This window comes from Zootoca vivipara, chromosome 2, assembly GCF_965207765.1.
Source record: "Zootoca vivipara chromosome 2, rZooViv2.hap1.1, whole genome shotgun sequence".
Classification (NCBI taxonomy): Eukaryota; Metazoa; Chordata; class Lepidosauria; order Squamata; family Lacertidae; genus Zootoca; species Zootoca vivipara.
In genome coordinates this window covers 48,289,597-48,312,066 of record NC_142584.1, presented here as the reverse complement: position 1 = coordinate 48,312,066, position 22,470 = coordinate 48,289,597, and the positions used below count along the sequence as shown (strand labels likewise).

The 22,470-nt window shown below is 45.7% G+C and overlaps 2 protein-coding genes across 3 annotated transcripts in view; one reads left to right on the top strand and one right to left on the bottom strand.

Moving 5' to 3' along the window:
- The window catches only part of STK10 (serine/threonine kinase 10), a 70,495-nt gene extending 57,783 nt beyond the window's left edge, over window positions 1–12,712 (bottom strand). Inside the window, exon 1 of the mRNA XM_035105292.3 lies at window positions 12,045–12,712. Within this exon, the coding sequence (XP_034961183.1) occupies window positions 12,045–12,200 (156 nt within the window). The 5' untranslated portion in view covers window positions 12,201–12,712. The remainder of the gene's footprint in view (window positions 1–12,044) is intronic.
- Window positions 12,713–12,768: 56 nt separating this feature from the next.
- EFCAB9 (EF-hand calcium binding domain 9) lies at window positions 12,769–21,070 on the top strand. Of its 2 annotated transcripts, none has more exons than XM_088661838.1 (4): window positions 12,769–13,169; window positions 17,813–17,961; window positions 19,600–19,776; window positions 20,689–21,070. In XM_088661838.1, exons 1-4 carry the CDS (start codon window positions 13,133–13,135, stop codon window positions 20,842–20,844), a joined length of 519 nt encoding a protein of 172 aa, XP_088517964.1. In that variant the 5' UTR covers window positions 12,769–13,132; the 3' UTR covers window positions 20,845–21,070. The 2 variants fall into 2 exon arrangements, with proteins under 2 accessions (XP_088517964.1, XP_034961182.1); XM_035105291.2 differs by lacking the exon at window positions 12,769–13,169 and adding an exon at window positions 16,145–16,280.
- Window positions 21,071–22,470: the final 1,400 nt, after the last annotated feature.

Sequence of the window (22,470 nt, the reverse complement as noted above, 5' to 3'; positions counted from 1 at the left end):
CCATACTTGCTAGATGTTTCCTAGCAACTCATTGCAATTGACTTCTTTGGAACCACATTGCTGAGCAGAGGGTTGCATGGCCAGCATGAGTCAGTATAAGGGAATGGGGTTTAGGCAGCCAATGCTACAGTGAGGTTATGTTTTTGTTTACTCTTTGTCTAACATGCCAGAAATGTGTCAGATTAAGTAGGTCCTTGCGGCAAGATTAGTTCTTCCACTTCTCTTCCTCCAATTATGAGAAATCTTCTCCACCACAGTTCTGATGTGAACTGGTAGTGCCCCCTCCCAAAAGCAGGCCTTCTTCAATGGGTCCCAGGGTGGGAACCACAGCAGTGGAAAGTGGTCATATTTACAAACACAATTCCAAATCAAATTTGGACAACAGTTCAGAGCTTCAGACACACTGCTATATGGGAACTTTCCGCCAGAAACCCTGACCTCATCCCCACTTGTTACCTGTTTCGTCTCTGACTGCTGACCTAACATTTCCCTGCTATTTGCCACTCCAAAAAGTTGGTTATATGCTCAGCTAAGCGGAAGTTCATTTTCCCAATTTCAGTAATCCACCGACCACAGAGGTGAAGTGATGGGTATGCTTGCTGGCTGAAAGTGCATTTGAACAAATATTTAATATTCAGCTGCATACAGGAAAGGAGAATTATCTAGGGGTTGTATGAAAGCAGTCACAATTTTACTGCCTCGAATAGAGAGTGAAAGAAGATACTATACTGTTGCTCTGTAATCATGTAGCTTAAAAACCTGCTTTTATTTATACTGAGTTACAGGGCCGTCTTAAGCATACCTGGCTGCCCGCCCCCTGTTGCAATGCCCCTGCGCGCGGCGGAGGTGGATGCGGCCCCAGGCCCGCGCGCCTCTGGAGAGCGGCTTGAAGCCACTGAACAGCTGAGAGGTGCGCCTGGGGCGGCCTCCGCCGCACCTCTCAGCAGGCGCAGCGGCGCCCCTGGTGGCCTGGCACCCCGCGCCACTGGACCCGGGCCTAGAGACGGCCCTGCTGAGTTAGGTAGGTTTTTGTCACTCAGGTGGGAAGACAGTAAAAGAGCTCTGGAAGAATTGGAGAAGACAACAGAGTGGAGAGATGGATGTTGTTTGAATAAAAGTGGTAACGGGTACATTAAAAAAACCATCAGGTGAAAATGATTTTCATTCCAGCAGGTTTTTGCCAGCTATGCTTACCTTTACCTATTATTTCTGTCATTGTTACTGTATTGTGATTTTGTTGTGTTGCCCTGAGAAGTACAGGCTATCAATTGGTCTCAATTTATGGAATGTCTGGGAAAACCTACTATGTGATGGAAGAACAAAGTTAATGACAGAAACTAAATGGAAAAAAGCAAGATAAGACTTCTTTGAAGAAGGCATTGTAGCATAAAAACCAATATAAAAGAGAAAGGTTAAGAGGTTAAGAGTGTGGATTAACATTGGTACTGAAAGCTGCAGATAACTCAATGAGTCTTCAGTTTTAAGCAGGATGCTTTTAGGAAAACTTCTGGTTGCTGTGCTGGCAGTAGTTTGGATGGGATAGAAATGTCTCTTCACCCTGTCCTGTCTAGTTCTGCTGGAGGGAAGCTCCACCAGCAAGGGATGCCCTAATGTGCCTCCCCAACAGGGGGTGGGCAGCAGCTATTGCTGATGGCATGCCCAAAGGTGGTAGCAAGCAGGAACTGCTGAAATGGGGCGTTTTGAGACTGATCTGCCCCTGCTGGAAGTTGGAATAGAGAAGGGTTGTTGTTTATTTGCCCAGTCCCGTCCCGCCCCCCACCATCTGCCCTCGCTCTATTATGAATGAATGGGATGAAAACCAAATTGAAGAGGGTTGAGGTGGGTGGGGGAAGGATATTGGAAGGTTAAAAAGTACAGTGCATTTTCAGATATAGGTACCCCCCCCCAAAAAAAAGTGTCAATGGCTTTGTGGAAGGAGATGGCATTTTAGATAGAATGTCTGAAGCAGATTAGAAAGTCAATAGGGGCCACACAGGATTGCTACAAACATGAAGCTACATGAATAAAGCAAAAATTGGAAAGGCTGTGTGGAGTGGCACTATTATTTCTCTAGTCATTGTACCGTAGCTGGATGTTTCAGAAGCAGAGAATGCTAGCCATGGAACAAAGCACCTGTTATATGACACCATTTGTGCAAGAGCTTATCAGAATTGCTTTAAAGCTAACTGGGGCAAGTCAAAACACAGGAGATGCAAATACCTATCGCCTTGCCTGGAGCAGACAGGGAGAACAGCCCATGAATTGAAGACAATAAGTATTTCATCCACATTAGCCTTACATAGCTATTCAGAAAGCCCCAGGGTTTCTGTGTCTTACTGTGAAGGCCAGAAGGCCTCAAGTGGGTAAAAGAATGGGAATGAAGTTCAAGACTGAGAGCTATGCCATGCAAGAAAGACTCTGATTAATTCAGTCAAACATTGCCCTCTAAGAGTTTCAGGTCTCACATAATGCACGCAGGAATCCCTGTAATATTTGAAGCATCTCATTGCCACCAGTGCTATGCTGGCATTTTCCTCTTAGAGAAGTTTGCTGAAGCTTTACCACAAATGTCAGAAATCTCAATTTCTGCTCACTTTCAAACGCAAGCCACTGCATTAAAAGGCCGATATGTCCAGCAGTTACAGCAGAAGTCTGCAGTGTGAAAATTAATGTCAAGGAACTACCACAAACAGCCCTCTCTGTGAACTGGTCCAGATCTCAGATAAGGCATGGAGGCAAGAATCCCCACCTGGGGAGATATTTGGACCACCTCACAATAGAGGTGGCTCTGATCCAAAATGAAGCAGGCTGGCTCATGGGCTTTGGACCTATGAGGAAGCCTGTAGAGCTCATTCACGTAATCAGGAAGAAAGTAACTTATTTCAAAACATAAAAATATATTCACTAGCGGAAAATAACACCGAACTGTAATTGGCACATGCAGAATTTGCCAGAGATATATTTGTACTCGAAATCCAGGAAATGCAGCACTAGGGTAGGGTCAAAATAAATTTCACTCAGCTAGGAAATGACAACATTGCATCTGACAAAATGATTGGGGTGGGGGAGGGAGGGGAGGGGAGAAGGGGATTTGCGGTGTTCAGATCATTCAAGGAGGTGTAGGGGATTCCCCAGCCATTAGATTCTAAAAATAATCACGTCAAATGTTTGAATTACAGCACAATCCTAATCAACATGTGCAGAGAGGGCAACCAAGATAGCAAAGGTCTGAAATCCAAGCCTTATGAGGAACACTTGAGGGAGTTGGGTATGTTTAGCCTGGAGAAGACTGAATATTCGAAGGGCTGTCATAGGGAAGATGGAGCAAGCTTGTTTTCTCCTGCTCCAGAGGATAAGGCCCAAACAAATAGATTCAAGTTAATGAAAGGAGATTCCAGTGAAACATTAGGAAGAACTTGCTGTTTGTAAGAGCTGTTCAACATTGCAAGGTGGTGGACTCTCCTTCATTGGAGGTTTTTAATCACAGGTTGGATGGCCATCTATCAGAGATTCTTCAGGTGGGATTCCTGCACTGCAGGGGGTTGGACTAGATGACCCTTGGGGTACCTTCCGACTCTAGAATTCTATGATTCTATATTTACTCAGAAGTCAGTCCTATTGAATTCACTGGGACTTACTCCTTGGTTAGCACGGTTAGTATTGCAGCCTTTAAAAAAAGGACGATTTTGCACTGAATGGAGGATAAGGAGACAGACGTTTTCGGTGTACTTAAGCAAATGGCTATTTGAAATGGAAAGTGGAGGATTGCTATAGTTAGGGTATATTACAACACCAATAGAACAGAGAACTTCACAAAAACAAAAAACCCAGACCACATTTTCAGCAGGAAGTTACTTCAGTACATTGTTTGCTGTAGAAAAAGGCAGTGTCAAGAGGCCACACTAGCAAAACACATCCTGCCATAGACCAGTTATCAGGGGCGTAGGTGTTCTCATCAGTAGCCTCTGGAACACAGCGATAGCATTTCACAAGAGGCACAGATGCATCCCTGCTATTTTAGCAAGGCGGGCAGCCCTGGTTTGGGACACGCTAAAAAATGCAGATAAACTTTCCTGCTCCAGTATTTGCAGTTGTACAACAACATTCTAGGAAGCTGACCTTCAGCCTGCACGTGTAAAAAGTTTTGGGTTATATTGCTTTGAGCACCCACCACTGTGGAATAGGTCTGTGCATCATACAAGCTGGTCAAGCATTTCAAACAGCCCATTTCAATAACACAACATACCTTTCCTTTGCCTGGTTTACTGCTAACAAAGCCCCACCCACATGACGCTGAGAGTCACGCTCAGCTTCTTGATGCTTCAGGGCATCTGTTTTTACTGTTTGAGGAAAGGAAGTACAAAATGTTGGCAGCAGCAAGGAGCGTCAATCCCTTCTGCTGTAGATTGGCGACTGATATAAATATATACCAATGAGGGATGGGGCCACTGCCAAAAAATGGCATCCCCCATGTCAGGTTCAACTCTTGTCTCTTGATGGGAAGTTCTTTGCACTCAGGAGTGGCAGCCGTTTATGGGGAATTGGGGAGGCGCGGGGTGGTGGTGGTGGTGGTACAGGAAGGCAGAGCAGAATGGAGTCCTGGCAGAGCAAGATGTTAGAGGAACAGGAAGGAACTTGGCCATGGGCTGCCATTTTTAGTAGACAGAGATGGAAAGGATGTACAAGGCATCCCACAGTCTTCAGGGACTCTCTAAATTACAAGGGATTACCTTCTCATACCTAGCAAGCTCAGCTTTCCACTAAGTGTTGCACCTGCCAGTTACATGCCTTGTGCAAAATCTCTCCCAGTGTATCTGCTTCAACCTGTAACACCAATACTTCATTTGATCCCCATGCATATATGCAAGTTAACCAAAAGGTCTGCTTTATTCTGTACTAAAAAGCTTCAATGGTGTAGAAATAAAATTATTTTAAATGTTTTTTTTTTCTTTTTAAGGGCAATGTGCTGACACGATAACATCTGTTGCAGAAAACCAATCAAATTAGTTTTGTTTTGCTGAGAGAGAGACCCATTAAAATGCATCTACACTGCAATGGTGCTGAGCAATGAACCACCACACCACTGACTCCCCCTTACTTCACTTCCCATTTTTTAAACAACAACAAGCATTTCTTTTGAGATGGGAGGTGTGAATTCTTATCCCCTCAACATATGCATGGGTTGGGGAAGATGATGAAAGACAAAGTGAGAGACACTTGTTCTAATCTAAACAAGTTATACATTTTAAAGGCAGCTGATAAGCCTCATTTAAAAAAAGACAGGGCAATATATTTTTCCCATAAACTCATTGCATGCAACCCAAATTCCTCAACGTAAAACATTCAGAGTGCTTATTTGTCAGGTTGTTATTCACCCAACAATTATTTTCTGTGCATTGCTGGCAGACACAGGACATGATGACGAGGGCATGATGAGGAATGCCTTGGGGACAGCCAAACTTACCCTGGTTAAATTGGTAATTAAACTGGGAAAACTGCAGTAATTACAGAGTCATTTGTTGGATGTCATGACATTATTCCAGATTTACTGGGATAATTGTTGCTCAAGACACTGGCTCAGAGCTGTCTATGGCTTGGTACAATGGGTTGTCAGGGGGAACCAGAGCCTAGAGGCACCTAAGCCTCCTGCAACCTGCCTGGAAAGGATTGGACCCTCCTTGCTGCTCCTACTGAATCATCTGGAGGCAGTGCAAGAAGGTCCAATAGGACACAGAGCAAGGGTGGCAACCTTTGACCCTGCATACGTTGTTGGGACTCCCATCAGCCCTAGGCAGAACAGTCACTAGGTCAAGGTTGGTGAGAGTTGCAGCAACCCAGCAATGCCTGGAGAACCATCGGTTTCCCCTGAGGTTCTCAAGCCCACTTTACCCTCCTCTCTCAGCATGGATCAGGCCATCTCAACCATAGTGTGTGGCATCCTATCCCTGTTGAGGAACTGACTTACACAATACACCCATCCCTTCCCCTCCTGAGTTCAGATAAGTTTGTATTGTTCTTTTGCTCCATGGGTAATGGAGAAAGATGTCCACTTGAAAGAAGGGAGACATGGATGGCAGCTCCTTTGTCCTCTTGTCCACTGCTCTCTGGAGAGCAGGAAAGTTACCCACCTGCATGCAGCCTGTGTTTTATTATTATTATTTCACAGGAGCTGCATCAACAAGCGACCTCAACAAAGCGCGAGGCTTGCTAAATACCACTTTCTGAACTACAGTGGTACCTCTACTTACGAAGTTAATGCGTTCCGAACACACATTTGTAAGTCGGAAAAATTTGTAAGTCGAATCCCATAGGAATGCATTGGGAGAAAAAATTCGTAAGTCGAAGCAACCCTATCTAAAAATTCGTAAGTAGAAAAAATCCTATCTAAACCACATCCAAGATGGCGGACGGAGCTCCATTCGTAAGTAGAAACATTTGTAAGTAGAGGTACCACTGTACTGAGTGACCTTGGCCCAATCTCTGCCTTCCACTTGGTGTTTTAAAATGAACGAGGAAGTCCCTGTTCTGGCTGAGAGGAGGTCTCATGGAAAGGTATATAAACTGCATGTGTAGGAAACATATGTATTGATAGGCACTTCTCAAAAGACTTTCCATTCCCCCTCCCTCAAGCTTTTCATTTTCATTTCATAACACAAGGCAAGGCAAAAGTATCCTTAACATGCCAACAAGATGTGAATAAATCACCCAGAGTGGATGGCCAAGAAGCCTCAAATTGTTTGACACAATCATGATTCACCTATGACACCACCGCCAATCATGCAGTCTTTGGTTACCAAAGTTATACACCTCAAATTTATTGAAAAACAAGTGCTATATGATTATTGCTGCGTGTGCGAATTACAGTCCAATCCTAAGCCCCACTGAAGCCAGCAGGATTCACTCCTATGACTGTATGCTATGCATGTTCGTAATAACAACTCTGTAAAAATAGGGAGGATTATCTCTAAATTTGCAGGTGAGCCTGAGCAAAGAACCGTTTGCCCAATTCTTGGCTGAGGTGACATCTGAAGCAGAGGCTTCTCAATACAGGCTGGTTATTAATTCATAGAAAGCCAGTTCAGAGGACCTGAATGATACCTGAAGCTCTCTCTGCCACAGTTCAGTTTAGGGGACCGGTGCTGCTGCAGCTATCCACCACCCAGGCTGCATGAGTCCCATTATATATGGTTTATATTACACAGCATTTAAACAAAATGGATGTTCTTATGCAGCATGTTGCTTATATGCTATGTAGTTCAGATTTCTTAGATTTAAACATCACTCTGTTGGAGTGTTTTACGTACTCCTCACCCCGTCTCCCAATCAACTACTAAGAGAACTGTATGTACAAGAAGTTTGAGGTTCTGGACAAAGGATTCCAAGCTGATAATCTGACAACAAAGCTGCCACCCACGCCATGGCATTTGGAGGGCAGGGAAGGCCCAATCTGCCCTGTTTGTGCAGGCTCAAAGGTTTCTGGGCTGTGGCTCAGCACCAGTGACATCACCGGGCAAACTCTGGAGCCTATGGGCACCCAAGCTTGCCATGCCCTCTTCCCATTCAGTTATACAAGAAGTGAGGTAGGGAAGTCTTCCATCTTACGTTACTTACAGCACAGTCCCATGCACGCTTACTCACAGAAGCCCAACTGTGTTCAGTGAGGCGTACCTATTTCCAAGCAAGTCTGCATAGGATTACACCTTAAAATTGTTCATCTTTGCACAATTAAATTCCCTTCCAACCCAATATTTTTATAAGAAGCTACACATACATCAAGACTGCCCATGACAGCAAGGGGGCATAATCTGGCCCTCCAAAACGCTTAAATTCCACTATTTCAATGGGAAAAACCAAGCACAGGCCTAAAGCCACACTTTCCTGAGAGTTAAGCCCTGCTGAAAGAAGTGGGACAACTTCTGAGTAAGCTTGCAGTGGCAATTGTGCTGCATCTCTCGCACACCGGAGCTCTGCTTGACTTTGTCTGGATTTTTAAAAAGCAAACAGGAAAGGGGGTATAAAGAAGGAGAGAAAGGAGGTGGAGGAAATGGAAAAGTCTGATCAAGTACAAAGAAAGGAGTGGAAGCTGAGCTCATTCCCTGGGTTTTTGTTTGAACAATGAAGCCCTTGCCCAAAGAAAAAGTCATGTTTAAAAGACCATGAAGAGAAATCATGCTTAAACGATTATGAAGTAAGGAGAAGGAATTCATACTGGGTATGAATGGTACAAACAGGAGTTTGACCAAACTGCGGGAGGCAGTGGAAGTTAGGAGTGCCTGGCGTGCTATGGTCCATGGGGTCTCGAAGAGTCGGACATGACTAAACGACCAAACAACAACAATATGAATGGTACAATGATGGGGTTGAGGAGTGGTACACTCAATCAGAATTATTCCAGGGAGGCAACCATATCTGTTAGTTTAGCTGCAATCTTATGCCAATTTATAAGAAGCAAGCCCCACTGAACCAAATGTACAAGATTGTGGTGTCTTAAAAGTTAAGCTTTTGTGGGCCAGAACCCAAAACTACTGGGGAGATGGACAGTCTTGGCAGCAGACATATATGGAACAAAGGGAAGGGGTCAGGAAGGCTGTTCGGGGGTTAGTAGTGATAATTAAGGTAGTGAAATAACCAGAGCATGGCCTTTAGACACACTTGAAAAGATCCATTTAAATAGATGTTAATTTCCAAATAAATGCTTTTTAACAGTGAGTTATAGTATTCCCAGAGTGACACATTCCTCCAGCTGGTATCACAGACTGGGTACTTCTCCCATTCCCTGTTTCTTTCTCTTTTAAAAACAAAACAGAACAGAACAGGGACAACTAGCTGAAAATAAAATTATCCACACCATAATGCCACCATCCAAATTTATGATACGACTGCTTTGGAATACTGTGTACTGTCCTGACCATATCACATCAAAAAAGATATTATGGAGTTCAGAAATGTTCAGAAAAGGGTGCCTGACATGGAGCAACAGGATGGAGCAAATCCCCTATGATAGGTAGGCATTTGCTCCCACAGGAGACAGTGGTGGCCACCAACTTGGGTGGTTTTAAAGGAGGATTAGACAATTTACCTTTTTAGACAAATTCATGGAGGATATGGCTACCCAATGGCTACTAACCCCGAAAACTATGTTCTACCTTCACTGTTGAAGGCAATATGCTTTTGAGCAGGCATCCCCAAACTGCGACCCTCCAGATGTTTTGGCCTACAACTCCCATGATCCCTGACTATGCTTTAAATAGTTTACCACAATGGATTCTTGACAGCCATTATTGTGTGTAGTCAACAGACTTGTCAAAGAACCTACTGTAGACTGAAGTGCAGTCAGATGAGCCATTATCAGCCCTCTTCAAGCCTAGTACCCTTGCATATTGCTTAAGCCAGCTTTAGCCAACCTTCTGCCCTACAGGTGTTTTGGACTACAACTCACCTCAGCCCCAATTAGCATGCTGGGTATCAGGTTGGCCAAGTGTGCCTTGTGCAATTTTGGCAGTGTTATCTGTTGCAACCACTGAAAAACAGGTCATTTTTTTATTCTTACTGCCACAGAAAGGGAGCTGCAGTCCCTGCACTATACAAGCCATTTCAGTAATGCAGTCATCAACCTTGTACTGTACTTACCAAGGGCAGGGATCCAAGCCAGTTCCCTTCATCTCTAAAGTCTAATGTATGGCCAGACTCCATCACTAACTCACCTTACAGTACCACCTCTATTTGCCCAAGCCCCAGTCAGACTCTTGCTAACCTTGTTTCCCAGAAATTGGCTTCAATCTAGCAGCATTCATACCCGCCCTGCAAATGAGCCCAGCTGGCCTCTCATTAGCTTCTAGTCACTATTACTAACAAGATTTGCCAAGTCAATCCAGGCTTCCCAAAAGGATTTGTCTGGTAAAGTTGAAGACAGCTCTAGATTCAACACCTGAAGACACTCAAATGGGGGAAGTGGGGGCGGGGGAGGAAAGCGGTCTGAACAAGAAGCTATATATTTTTATATATGTATATATAAAGCACTAAGACCAACATCTGGAACAGCAAGTGATCTGTAGAGCATCTCCCTGACATTTTATAAATAAAGCTGCCCATTATCATGAATTGGACCCAATTAGTTGACTCAGCTGAGAGAATCTATGTGGCAGAGAGCAACCTTCCCCAACCTGAAGTTCTTCAGATGTTTTTGACTATAACTCGGTCTCCCATCATCCCCAACCTGCTGCCCTCTAGTTGTTATGAACTACAGCTGTTCTCAACATGCTGACAACAGCTGTAGATCATAACACCTAGGGTGCCAGGTTGGGGAAGACTGTTGAACAGTATTGTCAAAGCATCCATCTAGAAATACCTACTAACAGTACTGTATGTGCCTTGCTGAAACATACTGGGGCTGAGCTTCTAGGGTTCCTGCTCAGAGGAGCTTACAATCTAAAAGAGATAGGTGTTAGATCAGGGGCAGGGAAAATAGGACAACGAAATGCAGGGCATCCCTAAATCTGCACTACCTCTTTAATCCAAGATTACTCCACACCTCTCCTGAAGGAACAGTGTCTATATGATTTACAGACTTCTGGCAAGACATGTGCTCCTGCAGGGGGGGAAACCCCCACTACATGGACATACAGAAAGAGGACACTTGATCCCCAACTCCATCCCCACCTGTTGCCATGAATGTCACTCTCATAAGAAGCAAGGATAAATTAAAAATTCTCTCGCAGAATATTTTCTTTCATCCCCCATTGCCCAACACCATTCCTACATGAAACAAAACCCAGTAAGAATTTGCTATTAACCAAATGGAAGAAGGATTTAACCTCCTCTCAAGGCTTTGCAGGCTACATGAATGTGATAGCAGCTATGGGAAGGCTACTAGCTGTGATCACTTTCCAGGGTCAGAGGCAGCATGCCTATGAAGACCACTTGGTGGGGGAAATCAGCAGAAGAGGGCAACTGCACTCATATCCTGCTCAGGCACAGGCCCTACCATTGGCCAGCTGTGTTTGGGTGCCATGGTGGGGAATCAAATTATTAAGTTATTTAGTTTAATATTTATTGTACTTTTACTGTTGGGGAAGAGGAAAATTGTTGCGGAGCTTTCTTCCTTAAGTGCCAGAATAACTTGGCTGTACTTTAGAACTTTAATTGATTCAAGCAGCAAAGGATTTAGGGCCGGCCCTTGGAGCTTCTGGTTGGCCACTGGCCTGGCCTATGCTGGACCAGAGAGGCCTATGGTTGGATCTAGCAGGTCTCTGGCTATTTCTCCTTGCAATACTTAATGCCTTTCAATCGCTGAACTGTATTATTCACACTGGTAGGAACAACATTTCTTTATCCAGGATGGTTTGCATGGACTTGCCATGTGTACAAGGAGTAAAGTTATCCAAACAAAATCTGTATGCACACAGCTCTGGGGTTTGCAGGATTCCCCAACCCACTAAAAAGCCGGGGGGGGGGTAATTGGGAAAAGCAGTTATCATTCTGATCTATCCACGTGTGTTCCCCATGCAAAAGTTACCTCACGCCGCAGGATACAGATAAGTTTCACATTTATAAATGCCCAAATCCAGCTTCACTGAGGAGTTGAAGCAGAGAAGGAGAGAACGAAAGGCACTTCTTCAAAGAGGACGAGTTATTTGTTAAAGTGACATGCTACAAGATAATTCCCCCCCCCCCTTCCCGGAGTACAGCAACAGAAGTATAACAACTTATCCTGTAGGTATGAAACGAAACCCCGAAGTGTTTGGGGAGAACTCCACGTGACTTTTGTGAAAATGAACTCTCAGCTCCTCTGAAGAAATAAGTCTTGTGTCACGGCTCGCCACCCTACGAACTGCATACTGTGCATTGCTACCTAACGCGGTTTGCAATGTGTTCTTGCGAACGCGAGAGAGACTCGAGAGATCCCATGCGCCAGCCTTTCCTCCTTCGTTTCGTGAAATTGCCGGTTCGTTTACCTTTTTACCTTATCCCACCAAGCAAACCCCACACGCCGACAAGGCGGTGCGAACTCGAACTCGCTCCCGCCACCGCATCTTCTTGCTCACCTTGTACACTTTGCCGAAGGCGCCGTCGCCCAGCTCTCCGACGATCTCCCACACCTCGTTGGGATCCAGGTCCCGGCAAACGTGCTCATACTCCTTGGATCGGCGCTTCTCGAAGGCAGAGAGGCGCAGGATGCGGCGGAAATTGGCGAACGCCATGGCACTGCCCCGGGCTGGCCCTCGATGGTCCGACCATAAACCGAGAGGGCAGAAGGGAAACGCGTCCGGCGAGCCCCGGGAAGCAAGCAGGCGCTGCGGTCGGCTACTCCGCGAGAGGCAAGTGGCAGCAGGCACCGGCTGGTTGGGCGGCAGCTCTCGAACCCAGAGCCGCTCTGGAGAAGAGCGCACAGCGGGCAAGGACTCCTGCCCGGCAGACGCACCGTTTCGGTGCCTCGGCTGGGAAAGCGAAAGGATCGGCTCTGCCTGCTCGGCTGTCTCTCTGCGCTCCCGCGGCCACGCGTGGCGCGCCTCCTCGCAGGAGAGCGTAGGAGCCGGCGCTCCGCAGCGACCACCCCGGGGCCGCTCCGGCCCGGCCGGGGAAGAGAGCGCGTGGAGTGGCCACGCAGCGTCGCTTCACCTGCTCGGACTTGGGCGCGTACGGTATCTCTGTCCCCGCCCAGTCCTGGCCACACCGGGAGCCCTCAGGGTCCCGCTCGCCCCGCCTCCTCCTCTTTGAGCCGCCACTTGCGTGTATTTCCTGGCCCCGCCCCGGAGCCGTGGGTCGTGTGAGCCCGCCCCCTGCTCGGCCAAGCAGCCCTCCGCCGCTTTCACAGCGTCCCTCCTTCGCAAACACCCCTCGCAAGGGGACAAGGGAATTGTAGTTTCCGTTTCCGATTCCTTTGCCCCTGTTGGGGATCGGGAAGAAGAGGAGTCTCTCCAGGAAGGGAAGCCACCTGGCGAGCAAGGGAGCGGTCCCGGCTGGCGCTCATGTGGCTTCGTGGCTAAAACGTGCAACGGAGCTCCAGTCTGCCCCGCGAGGAGGCTTAAGCTGAAAGCGGGATGTTATCTCGTGCGCCGCCGGCACACACTTTCTAACTCTGGGAAACCGGCGAGGATTAAATCACTTCTCTGGAAATGGTCGGGAGCTAAGAATGTGGGTGTCCGGGAAAGTGTCCTTAGGGAACTACGGTACGAGAAGAGATCTAGCAATCCCGCTTACCTGAGTGGAACAGGAGTTTCCTTTGAGCAGACATGGCTCAGATGGTGGAGCTGTAAATGTCGATTCTTGAGCAGCGAGTCTTTTATTCAGATAACGATTTGTAAATTGTACCGTAGCTCTGCATTGATTAGCAACACTAGCTTCTCCTGAAGGGTAGAAGCGGAATTTGAATGGGTGTCTTTGTAAACAACCAATATTTGTATGGAATTAATAATACTACCACCAGTACCCATGGTTTGGTGGCTGTGGCTTACAGTCACCTAACTCAGAATACTGTAATTGAAGCCGCTCCACCCATGAGGCTGGGTGAAGCGCTCGCCTCAGGCGGCGGAAGTGCAAGAGGTGGCACTCTGCTCACTCCACTACTCCGTCACCACCAGAATGCCACCCTCTTGCTGGCCACATGGAGGCGTTATGGTGCGCGGTGCTGCTAATCATCTTACTCACCCCAAGGCAGAGGAGCCAAGCAGAAAAACTTTGTGGAACCCCCTGGCTTTTGCTGAACTTGGTGGAAGCTGGGGTGTTGAAGTTGTGGCGGCGTAGCATGGCAGGAGCAGTGGGGGGAGAGCACAAGGTGGCAATTCCCTTTTTGCCTCAGGTGGCAGAACAAGCCAGGGTGGGCCACCCCTGATTGTAATATAAAATTATTCAGAATAGCATGTCTTTAGTGGGCTTCGTACAACATAACACACACACACACACACACCTATAAGTCATGCCAAATTTATCTTGCAAAAATATCAAGGAGTAAGTTAGACAGGGTTGCAGCAAGCAAATATGAGCCAATTACAGCTGTAATCAATGGCTGTTTGCTGAACCTGTCTTCTGAGGGCCCTGCTATCTCCTTTGGCTTCTTCTAAGCTCATTTCTGTAGTTTCCGAGGCCTCTGTACGATCTTTCCAGCTTCAGGATTGCCTGATTTGCTCTGATGACCTTTGTTACTCTGGCACGTAGCTTGCAACTCCACTATGACCTCACAAAGACTTAGAGTACAGTATCACATCCCTTTAGCTGCCATTGGCTTAGTACCTCTCATCTCACAATGGGGTTTTGCAAGGATATTATCCGGTAGCTGAACTGATAGGATGTTAGAGAAACCTGTTTTGAGATCCATAAACCAGTTTTACTAAATGAAACATATACTTTGACTTAATTAGATCTTGAACAATTCTACTAGATTGGTACGGTAGTCTTGGCAGAAACAGACCACTTCTGCTGCTCATACCAATACATACAGTACAGTACAGTACAGTACTAACAAATGTAAATGAATAGGGACATCTAGAGGAACTGCTTGGAATTACAGAATTTGGAAATGACAGGACTTGCTATGTGGTAAATCTTCACTAGCGTTGCCAGTTGTCATTTTGGCTGTGCATCTTGTGACCCACCAAACTGAATCATCTCCAGCTAGGGTGGGAAAAGCTTCTTGTCTGAAACCCCAGCATCGCTGCCAAGTTATCCCTTTTTAAGGGAAATTCCCTTATGCTGAATAGGCTTACTCGCGAGAAAAGGGAAAACTTGGCAGTTATGAACCCCAGAGTTCTGCTTTTCCACCCAGGGGCCACATTCCCTCCTGACCACCCTTCCAAGGGCCATTTTCTACACACGTTCATACATCCTCTTCTATTCTCCATCCATGTAAGCAAGAGGCATTGTTAAAGGACACATTCGTGTCTGGCAAAAAAACACCCAATGAGGTGTGAAGCCAGGCCACGGCCTGGGGAGAGAACCGAAGACAAGAAAGAGAGGCCTAGATAGCAGCATTTGACCCCCAGGCCTGAGGTTCCTCCTTAGATGATATGGTCTAAATCAGGCTTCCTCAAACTCAGCCCTCCAGATGTTTTTGGCCTACAATTCCCATGATCCCTAGCTAACATGACCAGTGGTCAGGGATGATGGGAATTGTAGTCTCAAAACATCTGGAGGGCCGAGAATGAGGAAGCCTGGTCTAAATGGACCGAAGGTCTGACTCTGTTTCAGATTTCTAAGCACATTAGAATTAGATAGCAACTCACAGTCTCTCAATCCCTCCTACCTATCTGGATCATTGTGGGCTAACAGACCACTCCAGAGGGCCCTGGGTGAAGGATGATGTTACCCGGAAACGTAAGATGTTCTCATGACATTTCCTTAGACAAGAAGACCCTTCCAAGTACACAATACTAGAGGGCAGTCCATGCAAAGTTTACATCAGGATTGTGGAAAAGACTCAGAATTTATAGTTTAATGTCTGGTAGTAAGGTGGTGGTAGTAAGGTGGTCAGGTGAAAAAAAAATAAGATGAGGCTCCTGCACCTTTAAGAGCTGTGTAGAGGGAGGAATAGGTGCAGGTGTTGCTTGCATTGCTAGTTACACATGCTGAAATTGTCCCTTCTTCACAATTATTAAAGGTGCAGGATCCCTGCCTGCTGTTTTCAACTGACTGGGCACACAAGCTATGGAGTCCAAACCTGTGCAGTGCACTTTCTGCCCCTATCCCTTTTCTGTTTCTACCTTCACCTTGAAGATTGCAATTTGAGGGAAAGTAAAATGCACAGATCAATGCTTAATCCAAGGAGCAGGAACATGTTCAGCCAGTGGACTCCAAATCATCCCGCCATCACCAATGGCCAACGATTATGGGAGTTGTAGCCTGGATACACCCAGTTTCCCCCTCCCAGCCTTAATCCAACTGATTTCAATGTGAAGCCCTGCCCCCCCCCCATTTTCTGTGGACTGCTCCAAAAGTATTAATATTTGATCATTTCCTATTTCGGTCATGCATTGCCCCTGAGTCCCTTATGGCAGAGAGCATCCATTTTGAACATGGTAGAAGTGGGGGGAGGGTTGTTCTTTTCACCCTCTTGTTCTGGTTCCAAGGTGGAATTCTTTGATTGTGATGCAGGAGTCTCCATGAATACCTGCCAGCGTTCTGCAGGTGTACGGTTTTCATTGTCGGCAAAATGAAGCTGAAACCCAAATGCTTCCTGCATTTTTTGTGTTTGGATAAAATCTACTGTTTGTTATCTGTCAGAAATGCAAGGGCACTGGCGTCCTACTTTCAACTGCTCGATGTTCACAAAAATAATTCTCTGAATGGTAAGTTTCGCACAGCACCTAAAGTTAGGCCACAAAGGTGTGAACTGAAACTCCCAGCATCATCTCACTTTGCCTTCAAGCAGTTGCTGCCCATCAGATCAGCTAGAAAGAGGGACTTCACGCGCTAAATGATTGGAAGAGGGAGGTGGGGATCAGAGCAGAGTGTTGGAAGAGGGAGGTGGGGATCAGAGCAGAGTGCAGGAACTCTGAAGGATGTCTTCAGAAACGAAGCCTGTGGTCTTTCATTCTTAAGGGGTTTGGCCACAAGCCAGATTATAAAAAGAACCATGCCAGACTGGACCAAATATCTGGGAGGGTACACTGTTTGCACTGCTGTGTGGGCAAGGTACCCTTGGGACGTTTACACACAAAGTGTGGAGGCATAAACTTTCCCTTTGTTGTCCCTAGTATCTGGAATTCAGAGGGCAAAACTAGGTTTAACAGCAGCAGCCCAACATGCAGAACTGGGTCTGACAATAAATTCCTATAACTCAACAGGGTGTGGTTTGGAGATTTAAGTGTAGGGTGGCTGTGGAGAGCAGAACTCTTTCCTTTGCCTTGCACCTACTGAAAATATATAATTTTTTTTTAAAAAAAACCTACATACCGGTAGTTTTTTTAAAAAAAAAATGTAAGAAACCCACACTGGAAGGAAAAATGGCTTATTAAAAAGCTATTTTGAGTGACAAAGCATGGCTGCAGGAGGGTTCAGCCTCCTGCTGGCATACTGTGATTTGAAGGGTCATTGTTGCATCTAGTTGCTCCTCAATGTTGTAGCTCAGAATTCATCTGCTCATAATCCATTCCTGGGGCAAACGTAGGAGTGGGTGTTTTCTGAATATCGCTTCTCCTAACTTATGCTTTGAATATAAGCACATTTTGATGAGTATGTGTTTTCAAGTAAAACCATCTTCAACTGATAGCTGTTTAATGGGCACCAGTGCTAGTTCTGCGACCACTTTTAGACCTCAGATTGCATTGCCCATACACTTTGAGGATTACGTGAGGCCAATGAAATGGTACGTCTCTTTCCAACTAATGCATGCCAAACATTTTGTGCCAATCAACCCAAAGAGGGAAGGTGATTTTCATGTTGTGGGATCATTTATTGCTAGGGGAGTGTGTTACCAAGATGCTCAGTATAACTGGAATTTTGCACATGCCTCAAGACCGTGTGCATTTTGACTTTGCTCTTGAGCAATGTGATATGGCCTAAATTGCCCCTGCCCCTCGGCCATATCTATTGCAAGCAGGTGCTCTCACTGAGTCTTAAAGTAATGGAGGCAACCTGCACCAGTCACCTTCTCCTGTAGTCCGATGGCGTAAACTGACATTTCCTGGGAAAGTGCTTACTCCTTTCTTGTAGATAAAGTTGAATATTAAGAGCATCCTCTGATTGACAAGACAGTAATAAGAGGTCTCCTGGTCACTCTGTTGTGGGGAAACCACATTGTATTCTGAGATGAGTATGTAATTAAAGATGTATTTAAGGACATATTTAAAACACACATTTTTATGTGGATTTCCCCCAGATATTCAGTTTTACAACTTTCTCCACTATGTAACTGACCTGAGCAAGGCTCAGATCATGCTGGTGTTTGACCTACTGGACTGGGATGGCAAAGGGGAGGTCAACTTTGATGAATTCTACATGTTGGTGTGCATCATAATGTCCCATGAGGTAAAGTTAATTTAGCAATTCCAGGCTGGGCTGGGGTAAGGGAGATGCTTCTGGCAGCAGAATAGGTAGTAATGTTCAGTACAGTATATTCTGAATTCTATTTAGCTGAATAGGTGGCATTAAATGTAATATGGAGCTAGAGAGAATACACGCCCACCAAGCACTAAGAAACAAACAATCAAACCTTAGTTCTGGTATCACTAATGTGGTATTCATTGGTTTCACTACACTCCCAGACACCTGCCATGGTGCTTGTCAATGCCCCCTGCAGCTCCTACCCCCCTTTTAAAAGTGCATTTGCTTGCCTTGGGGAGGGGTAGCTTGTTCCCACATTTTATTTATTCTTCTGTAAAATGGGTATTTTGTAGTGTCTATGACGGTTTTAGATTTCCAGATGTGTGCCTGGGCCACAAAAGATTGTGAGCTCATGCCTTTGTTCATCCTAATGCAGTGTCGGCCAAACTTGGGTCTCCAGCTATTTTGGGACTAAAAGGTAAAGGTAAAGGGGCCCGTGACCATCAGGTCCAGTCGTGTCCGACTCTGGGGTTGCAGCGCTCATCTTGCTCTATAGGCCAAGGGAGCCGGCGTTTGTCCGCAGACAGCTTCTGGGTCATGTGGCCAGCATGACAAAGCTGCTTCTGGCGTATCAGAGCAGCACACAGAAACGCCGTTTACCTTCCCGCCAGAGCGGTCCCTATTTATCTACTTGCACTTTGATGTGCTTTCGAACTGTTAGGTGGGCAGGAGCTGGGACCGAGCAACGGGAGCTCACCCCGTTGCAGGGATTCGAACCACCGACCTTCTGATCAGCCAGCCCTAGACTCTGTGGTTTAACCCACAGCGCCACCTGGGACTACAATTCCCATAATCCCTAACCACCGGTCCTGTTAGCTAGGGATGATTGGAGTTGTAGTCCAAAAACAGCTGGAGACACAAGTTTGGCCAACACCGTTCTAATGAGTTGGTTCAGGCATGATCGTGGTTGAGGAAGCTGGGAATTGTCAGGCCTGCACACTGTTCCCCTTCTCTTTCCCTCGCACCCACCCACTTACCCCACCCTGCCCATCTGATTTAATGGTGGCTTACTAAGCTGGATCAGATTGTGGTTTAAGATCCCAGTTAGTAAACCACTATTTAAATCAGATCTCTACCTTGAAGCTGGCATCTGAAGAAGGATTAGGATCTCTGCACTGAAGCCAACACATGAGGAAGTGGGGGGAGGGACACACACCACCAAGAGGAGGCAACATACTGTGCAGGATTCTCAATGCATTGCCAGTTCCAAAGTTCTTGGACATTGCAACCTCAATTTCATCTTTCATTAAATTGATCTGGACAAAACTAGTGCTTCAGTTCCTACAGGAACCACTGCACTTTGGAGACTACAAATTCTGTTCTCGTCAGCGAGGTTTACACTAGTTTCACCATTTGAGACAATGGTCCCATTGCTCTTAATAGCAACCTCAAAACAAAACACAAAGATTGGAATGTGCAGATGAGGAATGTTAAAGTCATATCCCCCCCCCCATAACATCAGAGTAACATACATGCCAATGCTTGGGTTTTATACTGCTGGAATATTTTTTTTAAAAATAAAAAAACCTTAATTTCTACTCTAACCTCTCTTTCTGAGATCAGAACCACCTTGAAAAGCAGTTCATGTATCGTCATTGTCAGCCAGTTTTTGAGCTGCTGGACATCGATGGAGGGCACACAGTTGGCCCAGCAGAGTTCCAATCCACTCGCTTCCTCTTTAATATTAAAAAGACCGAGCTGAGTCAGATATTCAAAGACTTTGACATCTCTGGTGATGAGGTAACATTGTGTGTGCCTGTTGGTAGGTGAGGGTGAGAGAACAAATGCATGGGGATATGTGGGTTCAGGGGCATAGCCAAGGGGGGCAGGGAGGGGCAGCAAAACAATAAAAATGCTTAACTGCCCAATCATGTTGGTTCTGCCCCCCTAACAAAAGTCCTGCCCCCCAACAAAGCCCTGCCACCCCCCAAAATCCTGTCTATGCCCATGTGTGGGCCCCTCCTCTCCCCACCTATATTGTCCCATCTTAATAAGTCTTCAACTTTCATTAGGCTGAAGAAGCCTCATCTAAGACTGCCACACGCACTATTGTTCTCTGTGATGTCATGTGATTGACAGGTGGGTGGCAGTCCTGCCCACCCATCAAAATTGGCATGATGGGATGGTTGTTGTTGTTTTTTAAAAAAAATAAAAATAAAAAATCCAGTCGCCAGCCACATCCAGTTCCACACCCCCATTTTATAACCCCATTCAGAAGTCCATGGTAGGATTAGCTTATGTTCACAAGAATACCGTGCACAATCCTGAGCTCCCTTGAGCCTACCATTTTATCAACTTGACAGCATCTCATGAAGCTGCTAGTTCCTCTGTGTGCAGGATCCATAACACACACATGCTAGCCTTAGACTTGCTTACCCATCTAAGGTTCAGAGGTAATTATAGCAGATGTTACAGAAACACATGTAAGAAATTCCACTTGTCCATTTGATAATGCAAGCCATAATGCCTACAAAAAGTTCTTGACTAGAGAGATCTGAGGTTTACCTTCAAGAAGACCACCTCAGAAGGGCAGAGGGAAGACTTAAAGGGAAGGATGGAAGAAGCCACGTTCCTCCCATAGAATACTTGCTTATGAACTAGCCATTGATATTTCACTAAACTGCAATATTACCTTTTCCTTTCCATCACCAGCAACTGAACTACAAGGAGTTCAGGATGTTCACTATCTTCTGCATTGACAGACAACAGAGGAAGGCAAGAGAGAAACTGAGGAAACAGATGGCTAAGGCTGCAGCTGCAGCGGCAGAAGCAGAATCATTATCTGAATTTTCTTTCAGTGACCTTTAATTACATATGGAATAAAAGAGTGTTGTTTCCCCAGCAGCCAGAAATTTTGAAAACGAAACAACCCGTCTCCACACCACATGAAGCAGAACACACGATAAACACTCATTAAAAACAATTTGCAGGCTGTTTACAAAGATCAGAAGAGAACAGTGAGAATAAAATGTGTTGCGCTATATAAACACAATAACTTTCTAAATAAATAAATAAAGGTTAGTTTTTCAAAAAAGAGCCATCCATGATAGAATGTTTACTCTTACTGCAAGAAGACCCACACTGACTCCCCCCCCTCTTTCTGCCCCCTACCCCCAATAGCCTGCTCTGGAGGATAGAGAGGGAACTCTCCAAAACACGGCATGGGGGGTGGGGCTGGCAGCAGGGGAAGAGAAGAAATCTCATTGTGTAGTCAGACGTCCTTGCGCTAATGGGACAATTCCATTGACAAAACCCCAAGTGAGAATCTGTAGCCACGTCTCTCTCCCCCCCTCTCCTGCCACAAATGCACATCCTGTTTTTCTCAATGCAGCACTAGGAGGAATGTTGTATCAGTGCAGGGATTTATCTGGGCACAAAAGAACATTTCCCTCCTCTCCTCTCCTCCCCCCAAACTGCTCTGTGGAGTTTCCCAACCTTCTAGAACAAATTTGGAGAAGGTGCAGGATATGCATGGGGAGTGGACAAGTCCCACTGAGCTAGCACAAACATTTAGCACAAACATTTAGCTGAATATCGTCTATTATTCTATTGTAATACATTGGTATGCTGCAAGAGTTTAAAGTGTCACCTAAAGACAAAGTGGTAAACCCAAGAGCTCTTAAGAGAGTTTAAAAACAGCAGCAGAATATAACCAAGGAGGCTTTTGCAGACAGCAGTGGGACCCAAAGGAGAGCACTCGATGCAGAACAAAGGTTGGACCATGGATTGTATGACAGCATCATGATTATCAGCAGTTTTTATTTTCAATTCCTTTCCTAATGATCCCCAGCATGGGATTTCCCTTTTTCACAGTAGTCACACACTTATGTTCACATCTTCATCGAGCTATCCACTACGACCTCAAGGACTTGTTCAGTCATGGCCAGTTCAGACCCTCAACGCTTGCCAAATACCTGGGGAAACAAAAATATCCTTGCCTGGTGCTGAAGCAATTGCAGGCAGCCCTTCCTGGGTAAAATGGGCAGGCCTTCCTGGGTAAAATGAGAAAAGGCCTTGTCTCGAGTTGCCATTCTTTGGAACTCCCTTGAACATAGAATGACAGGAAGAGCTTCAGATGTTGATCTCAAGGGATGGGCAAGTTTTAGGTCTTTTAGGTATAGTGGTGATCAAAAACAATCAGATATCTGGGCACCACAAGAACATAATTTCAGAGGACAACTATGCCATCCCCCAGACCATGAGAATGCAGGGAGGGACTAGGAAATGTTTTAACTTACAAGATGTTCATTTAGATCAACAGAAATAACAACTTTTTATTAAGGTTAGCCAAGTGGAAACCCCCCCCCTTACATTCAGATAACTCACAGTTTGAAAGAAAGCATAACCTGTGTGGCAAAAAATTAAAAGGAAATAGAGAAGAACCAAATTCTGAAGGGGTCACTGCAATGTTAGGTGTCCTACCAAAGGTTACTT